At 52.0% G+C, this 14,546-nt stretch overlaps 1 protein-coding gene and 1 long non-coding RNA gene across 5 annotated transcripts in view; both read right to left on the bottom strand.

Moving 5' to 3' along the window:
• Nucleotides 1–3,775, bottom strand: part of PDLIM4 (PDZ and LIM domain 4) — a 32,558-nt gene extending 28,783 nt beyond the window's left edge. The window contains exon 1 of one of the 2 annotated variants that reach the window (XM_046900285.1): nt 3,642–3,775. In XM_046900285.1, coding sequence (XP_046756241.1) covers nt 3,642–3,758 — 117 coding nt within the window. In that variant the 5' untranslated portion in view covers nt 3,759–3,775. Of the gene's footprint in view, nt 1–3,606 lie in introns of both variants that reach the window. The other variant, NM_204839.3, reaches the window with a different exon arrangement.
• Nucleotides 3,776–8,199: 4,424 nt separating this feature from the next.
• LOC121106692 lies at nt 8,200–14,134 on the bottom strand. 3 transcript variants are annotated; one of them, XR_006931407.1, is made up of 3 exons: nt 14,020–14,134; nt 10,122–13,664; nt 8,200–9,979 (listed from the first exon to the last, which is right to left on the bottom strand). It is a non-coding gene; the product is annotated as an uncharacterized LOC121106692 (long non-coding RNA). The 3 variants fall into 3 exon arrangements; XR_005839490.2 differs by having other exon boundaries at nt 12,246–13,664; XR_005839489.2 differs by having other exon boundaries at nt 8,200–13,664.
• Between the last annotated feature and the right edge of the window lie 412 nt (nt 14,135–14,546).

The following is a 14,546-nucleotide window of genomic DNA, read 5'->3' as shown; positions in this document are numbered from 1 at the left end:
TCCGTGGGCAGGAGCACAGCAACAGGGGAGCAAACACAGCAGCCCTTATAGGAATTCCTCCACAGACAGAACCCCTCCTCGAGTACCCCAGACTGCAACAGAACTATTTGCTCAAACAGAAAAGTTCCTTACGTGGAAAAGCCAACCCGAATTTGCCAAACAATGCCCGGATAATGGATTGCAGACCCATTATTTCTTGCTCTCCTTGTGTTACGGTTCCACACCCATAGCTAAAATACACGCTGTGCTGCAGGCCAGCAGATACACTGATGTTGGGGACAGCAGATAGAAGAATAACTGTGTCTTTTCTTAATGCCATTAAATAGCCTTTTAATTTAAGAAAAAAACATTTAATAATACTGGATTCAGTCCATTTGTCAATATCTGCTCAGCCAAGTGGTTATCACAAACAGCAGCAGTGCTTGGCATTGGCAGAGCTGGGCAGGAGGCAATGCCAGCTGCTGCAGGAGCTCCACAGGCAAGTTCAGGCCATTAAATACATTCTAGTTACACTAATGACTGATTATCTTCTAATCCCAGCAAGGGGCAGACCAGCTGCAATCCCACACAGACCCACAGCAATGACTGATGTGGTTACGGGCACAGCACTGTGTCAGTTGTTCCATGTACCTGCACAGAGCTGCAGCAGCCCCCAGCATGGCACACCCCTCTGTCACCATCCTCAGCCAAGGAACAGCAGCTGATGGCTACCAGAAAATGAACTGAGCTCCAAACCCACTTTCTATCGAGTCATTACACCGACTCTAAGCAGATGCTCTGGGTCATTTCCCTTCCCCTATAAATATCCCTAGAAGGAGGAACCTTTAATTACACAATGCACTACGCCCAGCTCCAACTTTCTGTAACCATGGCACAAAGCAAAGCAGGGCTCCCTCCCCAGCACACAGCCCAGTTGCAGCCTCCCAATGCTCCCCCTAAGCCCACCCATCAGCATTTGCATTTCCTTATCTCTGAGGCTGAAGAACTTCATGCTCCAGCTCAAGCCCCCATGCTCAGCATCAGCTGTTCTCGATGCAATCCCCATTTGTCATTATCAAAGCACAGAGGGAAGAGAACTGCTTTCAAATAGATCATGGATCAATTTAATGAGCTCATTGGAAACAGCTGCAAGTGATGGGCTCACCACCACCAGCTGCACCTGTGCAACTGCAGTCACATAGGGAGCTAATGGGTAAAGCAAGCCCTGGTAACTCATTCAAGCCCCAATCCAAACCAGGGTTGTATGATATCATTGTTTTCCACACTGCCAAAGCTATATTTTCTTCATGTTTGTTCCCTGTGGGTACTGCCCAAGGCTTGGCTTTGAGTGCCCATTGCTCCAACAGCTCCACTCACAGCATCACTTCTTTATCTCTCCTCCTTCCCCCCCCAGCCCCACTTTGGGGTTGGTCTCCACCAATTTAATATCTCTGCCCTCAGAGCAATGGCACTCAGAGGGGTTTTGGAAGGGCTCTTCGGGAAGGCAGCAGCATGGGCTCCCAACAACACTGGGCTATTGGGGCTGGAGAGAAATCATTTCCTTCAGCAGTCTAGCAAAGACCAGAGAAACCAACCTATGAGCAACCAAGACTTTCTTTTCCACCTACCCACCCCTCCTCCCCCAATCCCTACACAGGGAATTCATGTTTCACAACAAGTAGGAGTAGGGTTAGAAAGAGGCAGACAGCCTTTGGCACCGAGACCTGTCTGAAAGCCACCCACAGCCATCTCAATTCCCAAAACACAGCCCCTGAGCTCCCAGTGTATGTATGCTGCAATTCCCAGCAGCACGCAGCCATGTCCCCAGCACCCCACTCTGCTCCCCACACAGCATAGGAGGGCAGCAGGCAGGCAGACGATGCTCACAGCAGGATGCGGGAGCCCCACGGTCTGCTCCCTCCTCCCACCAGGACTTCTGCCTTTTACAGTCTCTGTTTGTAATTTAATGACATTTTAATACAAAATAAATAAGAGAGCACTTGGAAGGAGGCGGAAGCCAGCCAAGAGCCTCAACAATGGGCTGCAGGGAGAGGATCCCTCCCACACTTTTGTCTGCAGCCCTGCAGATCTCCCCCTGCCCAGGTGGGGGGGGACCAGGGGGCATGGCCTCAGTTTGGCCCAACAGAGGGACATAATTACTGCTCAGGCAGTTAGTTTAATTACCTCATGAATGATTCTGAGATGGAAGGAGCACGGCAGCACACCTGCTCTGTGCACAGCTCTCAGAGCCACCCCCCTCAGACCCAGCCACTGCTACCACTGCAGAGGGAACCCAGCAGCTCACATACACGAGCTCCTCCTTCACTGCACCTTTTTTGGGTGTTATTTCCCAAGCCATCAAGGGCTTTTTATGGTGGGAGAGAGCAGAGCCCAGGATGTGGACTGCTGTACACCCAACGCCCACCGTCATGCCCTGCACCATCCCAGGAGCATCGACTCCCACCCAGCCAGGGCAGCACCAGAAGATGGATGGGAGGGAGGAGAGCCTGATCCATGGGAGCACCACCCTGGGACACACTCCTCTGCTCAGAGCAGGACCTGTCCCAATAAACGCTGTTCTCACACCTCCAGAGCTCCCAAATCCCAGCTACACGCTGCCTCACTGTGCAGAAGCAGACTTTGTTTTCTCCTGTTGAACATTAAGCCAAACCTTTTCCGAGCAACAGCAAAGCAGCTCCCTCCTCTGCCTTAAGATGTTCCATTTCACAGCAGAAACACTTGCGCAGACACCCAGAGGCGACTGTGAAGTTCAGTATTACCCTATACAGCTGAGGGGGGGGAGCGAAGAGAGTTTGCCCTTCACCTCCTCTCCATCCACCCTCCCCGAGCTCCCCGACATCCATCCTTCACCCCACGAGGGGCACCAGAACAAAAGCAGTCAGTGGGAGCCATGCGATAGGCGCATCTGAGCTCCAACACAAACCAACAGATTTTAAGAGGTGCTTTCCTCCCTAATTCGTTCTTTACAGCTCAGGGTAAATGTTTTCCATTTTCTGTCATGGCTTTGGCGGGCGAAGAAAGAGATGGCAAACAGCTTTTATGTGTTAGGACAACAGTTTTACGATCCAGCTGTTCCCAGAGCCTCTCAATGCTCTCAGTGTTTGCCGAGCCGCCCCGAGCCCACGGGTACCCCCAAGCCCAGCGGAAAGGCTGAGCAGCATTGGGCACCGCTCCCATCATGGCATAGGTATGGAGCACGGGTGTACCCCAACCTTCCACACCCTGCACGGGGCTCAGCTCACTCTCTCTACACGCAGAGCCCACTGCGTGCTCACCGAGATGCTTTTAAGAAGCTTCCAGAACGCATCTTCGGGCTGTCATGCAGCACTACGAGTACACTTCGTCCTACCACCAGTCCACAGACCCCACAGCCACGCGCAGGGCTCCACCCCGACCCCACCGGTGCCCCCCAGAGACCCCACAGACCCACTTCTGGGAACGAGCCCGAGCGCTCTGCCAACTTTAAACGCAAATCGTAGGAACTAAAGACTACAAAAGGGTCCGAGCAGCATCTGCGCCGGAGCCGAAGAACACTGACCCAGGAGAGAGGAAAGAAGGGAGGAAAAGAGGGAGGGAAGGATGGAGGCAGCCCCCCGCCCCGCTCACCCTGGAGATGGTCAGCGGCGTGCTGAAGTCCTTACCGCCCACCAGGCGGAAACCCCACGGCGAGGGGCCGCGCAGGGCCACCGAGTGCGGCATAGCGGGGTTGGGGCTCCGTGCCCAGCGCTGCGCTCCGCTCCCGCCCGCCGCCGCCGCATCCACTTAAAGCGGCTCCGAGGCCCCGAGGCCGGCCCTGCAGTGGGGCGGGCCGGGGGGGCGGGCCCGGGCGGCGGGGCGGGGGGGTGCGGGGCCGGGTGGGGGCCGGCGGGGTGCGGGGAGGCTGGGCCCCGTCCCCGTGTTGGGTGGCCCTGCGGGGTCCCCATCCTGAGCTATAAAGCTGGCGGCGACCCGATAGGTGAGCAGAGCTTCTTGTCCCCTCAGGGAAGGGAGCCTGGGGTGGGGGCTCCCAGTAGCACCCAGCATCCCTGGGGAAGCACCAAGCACCCCCGGGGGTTTGAAGGCACTGAGTTTGGTTTCGCTTTGATTTTGGGGGTGGTTGGATGATTGGTGTGGTCAAAGCAAAACCAAAGCAAGTGACCGAAACCAATCGTGTGGCCACAGCCAATGCAAATTTCTGCTGCTTCCTCGGGAGTGCGAGGCAGATGCTGTGATATTTTGGTGAAATAGGAGGCTTTACTGGTTGCTCATCACCACCTGCATGTTGGAGGAGAAGGGTGAAGCTCCAAACGGAATGATCCACTGGATTCAAGCAACTTGGGAAACTGTGCCAACCCACCGTGGCTGTGCCCAGGAGGGGTCTTGGGCTGCCAGGGCAGTGTTGTGTCCCCACCGTTGTACAGTGAGAATGGGGCTGTCACCCAATGCACTGCATCCCCAAATTACATTGGGATGCCGGAAGGATGCTTGTACCAGAGACAGTGCTGCATGGCATTTGGTAGCACAGCATTGGGTGGCACAGCAGCAGATAGGACAACAGTGGGTGACGTGGTGTTGGATAGGGCGCAGTTGGGTGGCACGGTGTTGGGTGGCAGCCTGGAGGCAGAGTGGGCAAAGTTCAGAGCTGGGCTCCATTGGAAGCAGAGGTGTGAGCAAGAACCTCGTAATGCTGGAGCTTGGGAAACACGGCTCTGCCTGGGCCGGGCTGGGCCGGAATCTCTGACTTCCAAACAGGGCTGAACAAAGGAGGCATTGTTAGAAAGGTCCAGTTTCGTGAAGTGGCTTCATGTTGCCCGGTTTCTGTGACTTTGATTTATGTGCTATTCACTGCAAAATGTTTTTGCGTGTTCACTCGTGCCACAGGAGGGTTTGTCTGAGGCTGCTGTGCCCAGGCTGTGCAGGATGCTTTGGCCTGGGCTGGGTGGGAGCTTCAGCTTCATGATTAGGGGCAGAGCGTGGCGGTTCTGAGCCCAAAACACAGCAAGCTTTGATCGTTGGATGGATCAAACCTCCAGAAGGAGAGCTGAGGTGCAGCAGGAGCAGCGGAGCTTCACCCATCCTTTATGTCCACACCGGCGCAGGCTGCAGAGCTCCCTTTTGTCTGTGCAGCAGCGATGAATCATCCCTCATTCCTGGGTGATATCACCACTCGCAGAGCTGCCCGGCCTGAGGTTTCCTTCTTGTGTCAGAAAGCCCTCCCAGCTGAGCACTGACACACTGTGCAGTGCTGGACGAGCGGCTCCCACCATCCTGCAGGGCAAAATTCCCCTCTGCTGGGTTCTGGGAGGCAGGGATGGGACTTTGGTCCCGGGGTGGTTTCTGAGTGCAGCCAGCACTGCTGGGTTCTCAAAGTAATTTGTTGGCACGGGAAACAGATGATGAGAACACCAAAATCCCCACTATTAAAGCATTCCTTTCAGAAATCGGGTGGGAAAGTTGCTGACTTGGGGATGTTTTCTCTTCGAGGCCTTTCAGTTGCTCAGCCCAGGCTGTCCCCCACCTCACCTGAGCATTAACCCACGTGAAACGCAATGGGAATCGGCCACATCGGTTTAAACTTGTGGGTGTGCTCCTTCCAAATTAAATTACATTCCAAAATGCATTAAACTGAGCTGAAGGAGAGCCAGTTTTACTCTGAATAAAAGTATCTGCAGTTGAATTCCTCCCCCTGGAACACGTCCACGTGGGGAGCAGCCCTCGGATCACAGCACAGCATCAGGAATTAATTCCTGACCCCCCCCAGCATTCCTTCCAGGTTTTGGGAAGGAGGACATCAGAACTGCACTGCCCCATTCCCCCCAGTTGCTCACACACCTCTTTGCTTCCTCTGAGCAAAGCCAACGCAATTCTGCAGCCTGAAAAGGGCCCAATCCCACTCTCATTGAGGTGAAGAAAGGTGGACTCAGTGATTTCTGTTACGTTTTGTGTCTCTGATAAGTTGATGACTTCTCAGCTGTATTTTAAGTCGTTTCCAAAAACGAGTTATGCTTCTGGAACAGAAACCACCAGGATCACCTGGAGGTGATACAAACCTCTCTGGAGGAGCAAACCCTGGCCCTGAGCTGATAGCAGAATCACTGCTGTGCTCCTTTTGCTGACATGAAACTCTCCAGCAAGCTCTAACACAGACCACGCATTACTCAAAGGGAAGGCCAGACGCGTTCATGAATTCAATCTCACCACTCCATTCGCCGTACTTTTTTCCTCCCAGTGTTTCGCTCGGTGTTTGTTTCCAGTATTTTTCCACCCTGGAGCCTTATCACCTCTTTGTTTCTTTTTCGAGCTCTTCATTCAGGCTCTCCTTTGCCACCGGTGTCCCTCTGCTTCCTTCCTTTGTTATCACAGATCTGCAGATATCCAGCTTTGCTTTCGGTGTGCCACCCTCCAGCGTCCAGCAGGGGCCCCGTGCTTATCTGGAAGGCCCAATAATAACCCTCCCATAACACCTTTGAGCGTCTGCCCACACGAGGGTGATTTTAGGGATCGCCACAGCCTGACAGTTCAGATTGCCTTCTTCTGGGCATGGGCTGCACTCCTCAGGGTGCTGGCAGAAGGCTGAGGGCAGCCTAGAGCCTTCTCTATAGAGGGATGCTGGGGCTGGTGGACACAGACATAAGTTCCTCTGATATCTTTGCGATGATTTAAAGGTTGATCTGTGGGTCATGAATGTATTCTTCCTCCTGGGCTGCGCACAGCTTACCTTGACAAGATGCTCAGCATTTCTGCTTTGCTCCTGGCGAGCGCATCTGATATCTGTGGATGGCTTCATGGCTGCTGCACAGCACTTTTCACACACCTAACACAGCATTATTGTCCTGCAGGATCTACAGATGGTTCTGGAACCCCCAGCATGAGTGCTGACTCCCTGTAGCACCTGCAGTTACATTTTCTATTTCCCATTTCTATTTGGCATACGTTTCACTGCACAATTGGGTATACGACAAGAATGCATGCGGGAACACAATAGGAAGACCTGCAGCAGGGAATGCACTGAGAACTGCACTTCATAGGATTGTAGAATCATAGGATGGCCAGCACTGAAAGGGACCATAATGAGCATCCAGTTTCAACCCCCCTGCTATGTGCAGGGTTGCCAACCACCAGACCAGTTGTCCACCAGCCACGCCAATCTATCCTTTGCAAGGGACACCTTTGGGCACATGCGTGGCACATGAGTGAGATGGTGCAAAAGCAGTGTGTGCAAAGGGGCTGGGGGTGTGCTGGAAGCCTGCAGGGCACTCCCACACAAATTGGGCTGCAGAGAGTGAGTGTATGTGGAGAGTACTGCATCTCCGCAGGTGGGCAATGAGCCCAAAGGCATCCTCCTGTTGTGTGCTGCTGAATGCACCTCCCCTCATTGCTCACTTAACAAGATGTGATGAAAAGTTCATTTTAATGGGACATTCATCAAGCTCAGAAATGCTTCCTTCAGCTTTATTTGCCTGGAGGTTCCGGATGAATGACTTGTCTCAAAGAGCTTCTGTTGCGCTTCTATCTGATGTAGCCAATGTAAAATTCCAGGCTCCTGTTAATGTTATCACCTGAGAATTAAAGTACTTCTATTGTTAAGGTGGGGAAAATACTTTTACAGCCCCTTTGTTTCAGCTCATGGTGGTAACCTCAGGCATGGGATCTTTAGTTTTCTGTCTGTGCTGGAAATAATTTGAACTAATGGATTCAGTGGTCTTTTCCAACCTTAATGATCCTACGATTCTACATACATGTTTCACAGGATGCACGTTTTATTCCTTACAACCGCCTGTATTTCATTGCTAAACGAAGGTGGGACTCTAATACAGCCCCTTGGCTGCATGGGTTGGGAATGCTTATTGCAGGTTCTGACATGAGTTGTCCCTCTCTCATTTGGGATTGGAAGTGGTCCCTAGGGTGGTGCTGACTGCACGCACTCACAGTCCCTGTGGGAGCAAAGCTCCATGCAAAGCTTCATGGTGTGTGTGCAGCTGGGGTTGGATTTCCCCTCCCAGCAGTTGGTGTTTCTCAGAGTATAGCTCTTCATGCATTCATCACTTGGCCTTGACGGCTTCATCTTAATTTCCATTTCCCTTGTCTAAATTAACACCTTCTGGTGCCTTTCTGACCCTATGGGACCTTCTCTATGTTCATGTACAACAAATTCTGTGGGGTTTCAGTTTATTTCTTTACTTAATAGTTAAAAACATCCAAAATATCCAAAAAACAACATCCTGTGAAAACATTTAATTTTGAAGCCCATTATTTGGATGAAGTCCAGGCAAATCTCAGCCCCATGGCAGATCCGGCGGCGGGTTTGAAGAGGATTACTTCATTTATGGGCTTTGCAGAATCTCTCAGATCTGAGCTATTATTTCAGCTTTTGAAAGTTCCTTGGCCAGTGCCCAAGTTTTGGAAACTGTCATTCGAAATTCTGGTTAATTCTTCTGCTTGTCCAACTCATTTATCTATCATTTATCTCATGGATCGAGGCATCCCGTGGTGAAAAACCAAGCTGTGATAGACATCGTCAGAGTGATGGAAGAAATGGGGTTGGCAGAATTCCTGGCTGGGAGCTGTGAGCAGGGTGGGCTGCAGCTTTGTGGGGTTACTGTAAAGAAAAGTGCAAGAAGCTGTGTATGGCTGTACATGGCTGTACATGGCTGTTTGTGGCTATGCATGGCTGTGAGTGGCTGTGCATGACTGTACATGGCTATGCATGGCTGTGCATGGCTATGCATGGCTGTGCATGGCTGTGCATGGCTATACATGGCTGTGAATGGCTGTGAATATCTATACATGGCTATTCATGGCTATGCATGGCTGTATGTGGCTGTGCATGGCTGTGCTGTGCAGCGCAGTGCTGTGAATGGTTGCTGCCACGGGTGCTGCCATGCACCAGAGCATGGGCAGATCCATGGTGCAAATCCTTTGCCTTTTCAAATGTGTTCAGAAGGTGAAAAGCAGTAGGGCCTGACAGATGCAAAACACACTTTGTTCTTAAGCCGCAACAACTGCTAACAAAGGAACATTTACACACTGTCCCAGCCCTGGCTCAGCAGACCACCAGTCACCCACTGCAGCTTCACGTGCCTGGGGCTTTGCATGCAGGACAGGTCCCAGCCCAGAAGCCCACAGCTGAAGCAGATGAAGCCCCACATGGCTGCCTTGATGGGATCGCAATGCTCAGCTGTCTTGCAGCGCGGCACAGCCCGTTCCCCACCAAGGGCAGCCCCAGGGACGGGGACAAGGCAGCTTTTCAAGGCTGATGGGAAGCTCACAGTGTTCCATTGTATGTTTTCAAAGCAGAGCACAAGCTTTTTTGGATGAAAGGACCTCCAGCCCCAATCTACCCCGTGACCGAGAGCTGCAGGCAGGGATGCCACGGGAAGCGCAGGCGTAAGGCTGTGGGCAGAAGACGAGATTACAGTGATCTGCTGCTCTGTAGGGCTGACTGTTCCCCTTACGGGATTAAACTGATTGATTTCCTGTCGGAAGCAGCTCCTGGAAGGTCAGGGTCAGAGCCCCACATGTACTGAGCCGGTTCCTGAGCAAACCCTGAACCTCTCTGCTTCGTCCTTGTGAAATCACTGCAGACGTCGGCTGCACAGCTGCTCTGCAGACGGACTACACATCATCATCGTCATTATTTCAGAAGGTAGAAAGCAAAGCCACGGCAGCTACTCAGCAGCGTAGGTTTTAAGCCTTTCTTTGGGATTTTGGCATTTATCATCCTTCCTCTGGCCTTCGTTGATAGCAATGCTTCCTTTTTTGGGTGTCGTGCAGCTACAGAACATAGGGAACTGGAGAGAAGTAAGCCGAAAGTTCCCAATCCATGCAGGTCAAGAAGAGTTTGCCCTTTATCACTCAGAGATAAGTTCAGCAAACGCGATGTTTTTGGAAGGCTGAGTTCCTCAGATGCCGACTTTAAGCCTCAGGAATCACTGAGGTTTCTGTAGGTGGATTTCCCAGAATCTGTACAATTCATTCCAGAGTATTCCGCAGGCTTAACCTGATCGGGACAGAGGGACAAGGTGTGCTAAGGAGCGGGGTAACGGCACGTGGTCACTGTGCCAGGACTGGGGGTGAGCACAGGACGCAGCACAGCACCCAGCACCATGCTGAGGCCTTTCCCCTCCATTTTCATCACTTACAACGCTCACACAGGAGTTATCTACTGAGGCATCCTCTATGTCTTGTCTTGTATTTCTCTCCTCATATTCCTTAACTTGGTGTTTGTGAGATCACAGAAAAATGTAACATCCCACGTTTGGAACCCTGAGTGCAGGCGGTAGCTTTGCTGAGTGGGCAAAAAATAGAAGTGATTGCCAGTGTTTGGACTGGAGCACATAAGCACAGATTCATAAATGCCTGCAGGAATGTAACACATCAGCCTCCTTCACAGCCGCATCCTGTTCCCTTTGTTCCCATTCTGCTCCTGCAGCGACTGTTGCCACAACACCATCCATCACTGCTCGCTCAGCTGCCAGCAGCCCTGCCTGCTGCCTCCGCTCCGGGTCCCCTCCCTACATGAGCAGCGTTGGGGTGCAGGTGCCCGTCCCTTCCAGCCATGTGGGTGAAGAGGCTGTCCCCTTTGGTTCATCCCTCCCCATACCTGCTCAGCGGGTTGGCTTTAGCCAGATGAGATGGGTTTGAACAGGTCTGGTCATGGGCCGTCCTCACCCAGGGCTCTGAGAAGTGCAGACATCCCTGCCCGCTCCCTGCCTCTGGCAGCACTGAGGTCTGCTCACACACGGGGAGCTGATGGGCTGCAGGCTCCCAGACCCGATCCCTTCCGAGCACACCCTGTGGAGAAACTCATCCCGCACAAATGGTAACCTAATTTCCTCTTTCTCTCCATTCCAAGCATGCAGTCACTGAGACCTGGAAAAGCTGAGCCTGAAAACAGCGTTTAAAGTATGTTGAAGGATTTGTCATTACTGGGAGAAGTGGGTCTGGCACTTACCCGAGCACAAGAAAGTGGCAGAAAGCAGAGCCTGACCCAAGGGCTGCCTCTGCCAGGCCAAGGCGCTGTGCTGCTTCCATCAGGGCAGCTCAGTTAGGCTGAGTGCTACATAGCATCATCTGGAGTAGAATTTGCCCTCAGAGTTTAAATAAAATGAAGGATATTTAGGATCCTGTACAAAGCCACGTCTATCAGGATGGAAAGCTCTGACCGAGATGCAGTGATGCCTGTAGGAGTGCTCCCAGCATGGACAGCAGGGATGATAATGACAGTGGGCAAACATTATGAGCGTGCCTTAAGCATTTGTCTGCTTCAAGCACGGTATGACATTACTGTAATGAATGTATAGCTGACCTTTTATTTATTCCTAGGAAAATAAGCCCCGTCTGCTTCTCTAGCTAAGGCAGCTAAGGGCCTTTAACAAACATTATCTCCAAAACAAAAATGCTTCAAGCAGATGGGTTATGCTGTGGCACCTAAAGGTGAGCAGCCAGCAGCAAACCAAGCAGGCAGCTGTGTTGGAGACACCAGCCTTCTGCTCCATGATCCTATGGGTTCAGCCAAAGTGGATCTGTGTGAAATCCCACAGGACCGAGGGGTTGTGGCTGCCCCATGGTTTCCACCTTTTTGGATATGGCCCCAATGAGCAGGAGCAGCTGAGGGCTCTGTCGAGAGGAGGCTATTTCAACTTTAAAAGGCATCGTACAAAGTAGCATTTGTTTGCCAAAGAATATGGAATTTTTATGGATGTGTAGGAATGCAAGGTGAGGTGTTACGAGATCAAACAAAGCCTGGCAGTTCTGGGGGCTCATAAAATGAGAAGGAAGAAGGAATTGTTCAGACCTTTCCATTTGGCCATGACTCGTTGAAGACTTAATATGTTTTTCTGGTTGGCTGTAAGCCATAACGGTGCTCTGAAGCTCACTTATGTTTTTTCCCAGCAGCACTGATGTTGACCCATGGCTGAGCCTGCCGTTCCCATGCTGCAGGGGCATCACCTGGGTTCTCCTCAGGAGGAGCTTGCGAGGCCCGTGTTGCACCATGTTCCTGAGGTTCATAGATTCATTCAGCTTGGAAAAGACCTGTAGGACCCCCATGTCCAACCCAACCCACCCCACCATGCCCACTGACTGTGTCCCCCAGTGCCATATCTCCTCATTCTGGAACACCCCCAGGGGCATTGACACCCCACTCCCTGGGCAGCTGTGCCAGTGCCTGACTGCTCCTTCAGAGAAGAAATTGCTCCTGATACCCAACCTGAGCCTGCCCTATGGCAGTGTGAGGCCATCACCTCTCATGCCATCACCGTTACCTGGGAGGGGAGGCTGACCCGCATCTCACCACGACCTTTTGGGGAGCTGTGCAGAGCCATAAGGTCTGCTCTGAGCCTTCTCTTCCCAAACCAAACGATTCCACGTTTAAAGCAGCCGGAGTCACAGCCGAAGGAGTGAGCACACAAATACTTGGCGCAGGGCGATGTTTGCTGTTCTGTTTTCATGGACGCGGAGTCAATTGTGTCGGTTCAGAATGCCCCGAGAGAACCACCAATAGTTTAAACATGTGCTGGAGGAAGCTTTCTGCTTTATGGATCCCCGGGTATTTCTCTGTGTTGTGCTTTTGCAGGATTTCTGACATAGGTGTCGTATTGTTCTTTTAAGAGACTGAAACAATAATCCTGGACAGAAGAATTATTCTTTGCAGGGAAAGTGAAGCATGGGTTTTGCTTTCAGGGCAGCCCTTGGCCAGAGGATGGCATAAACTGGGGAGACGTTGGGTTTGTTGCATGGCGTCGGCACAAAGGTTTTGTTTTGCAGCCAAGAGGCCGCCTGCAATGCCTGTGCCATCGGGCAGGGAGGAGATCCAACTCACAACCCATACCAGGGGAAAACCGCCCCGTATTCTTCATCCTGCAAGGGATCTGACAAAGGAAATGGTGGAAGCCACTCGCTGATCTTGGCAAAATACCTTGGACGGTGCTGTCAGGAAAATATTCTTCACCACACGAGCGGGGCAGCTGATTGGGGCTTGTCTCTGTTTCAGTGACGGAGAAGACAGAATCCATGAGTCAGAGGCCGTTAAGGATGGTGTCCAATGGAATATTTACAGCACTCAGGGAAGCACACTTTGTCTTTCTTTTTGGACAAGCAATTGTGGTATTTTTAGTCCTGGACGGAGCTTTCTTGTCCTGAATGATGTAAGGTTCCTGTTAGCTCATCAGGTTGGGTCGCACGCTGTAAAAAGCTAAAAAGAGAGAAAGCTGCCGGCTCCGTTGGGTCCGAGCAGCGGCACATCAGGACGGGACGCGGGAGCCACATGTGCAGCAGAGCCTGCCCGGGTTCGGCGGAACTCCTGCTAATGATCTCCATTTAAGGAGCTATTTCATGCCAGACAGTACTGCGCTACTTCACGGCTGCTTCGTTTGAGACGAAATATGTGATGACCTAAACAAATACTGAAACCCACAAATCGCACCCAGGTGGCACGTTTGGTCTTTGGTTTTTTGACGGCCTTTCTTCGTGTAATCCTCCTCGAGGCGGCCGATCAGCGGGGCTGCATCCTTGGCCGGTGTCAGTCTGTGCCGGCTCCAAGCCCAGTCATCTCTGCTGCCTCGTGCCAGCTAACGGTCTGCCTCATATATTTTCATGTTCTTATGCTGAGAAAACTCATATAACTTTGGTCGCAGTGCTGATATTTGCGGAAAACGGAGGCCTTGACAAAGCTGGAGTGGTTGCTGTAAGTGGTAAGGAAATACTGTAATTGTGCAGGGCCGTGTGTTGCATAATTCTGCTATAAAGGGTTTTCAAGAGGGGCTTTCCGCCTCCTGTTTTCTCTCTCTTGGGCAGTCCAATCACTGTCACCTAAAGCTTTCTATGTAAGAAACTCAAGCAATTTCCTTTGAACGCCCATTTGTGGCTTGTAGGTTTATAAAGAGACCTGGTTCCATTCCATTGCCCTTCCCAGCCACTTCCTCCAAATTCCCAAGGAAGCCGTCACCAGGAAGCAGCAGGTGATGGCCTCCAGCCCTCCCCTGGGCTCCCCAATCCCCCCAGTGTGGAAGGCTGCAGCCCCTGCCCATAGATGCTCACCTCCTCCAAGCAGACCTGCAGGGGACAGGTCGTGCACATTAATGTGGGGCAGTAGAAGAGGCAGTGTGGTGTCCCAGCCTTGGCGGCTCAGTGGTAACCCGTACCCACCGGCGGTGATGTGGGCAGGGAGGGAGGAGCCCGGGGCTGATGGATGTCTGCTGGAGCTGCCCTATGCACTGAGTGTTGGCTCCGACCCAAGGAATGTCAGCCCTTTTGTCAGTGTGGCTTTTTGGGTCGGGCCAGAAACAGGAATGGATTGCTTGTGAAATTCCCCAGGTCTTTGCTTTGTAGTCACTGAATACAAAATCTATCAGGTTGCTAATGGAACAAGGATGTTTCTGAGCACAAGGCAGCTCTTGCTTTTGTTTTGCTTTCCACATCCCAGCATTCTCTGACATATAAAACCACCCCATTTGTTTTTCATTGCCTGTAAGTAAACTCCCCTACAGGACCACCGCGGTGCAGTTATTACATGGAAGCCAGCCCCGTTCTCAGACACATCTCCTGGCCCCAGCATCTTTCTTCTC

This window comes from Gallus gallus, chromosome 13 (assembly GCF_016699485.2).
Source record: "Gallus gallus isolate bGalGal1 chromosome 13, bGalGal1.mat.broiler.GRCg7b, whole genome shotgun sequence".
Classification (NCBI taxonomy): Eukaryota; Metazoa; Chordata; class Aves; order Galliformes; family Phasianidae; genus Gallus; species Gallus gallus.
Note: the sequence above shows the minus strand (reverse complement) of the source record. Positions and strands in the feature narration are given on the sequence as shown.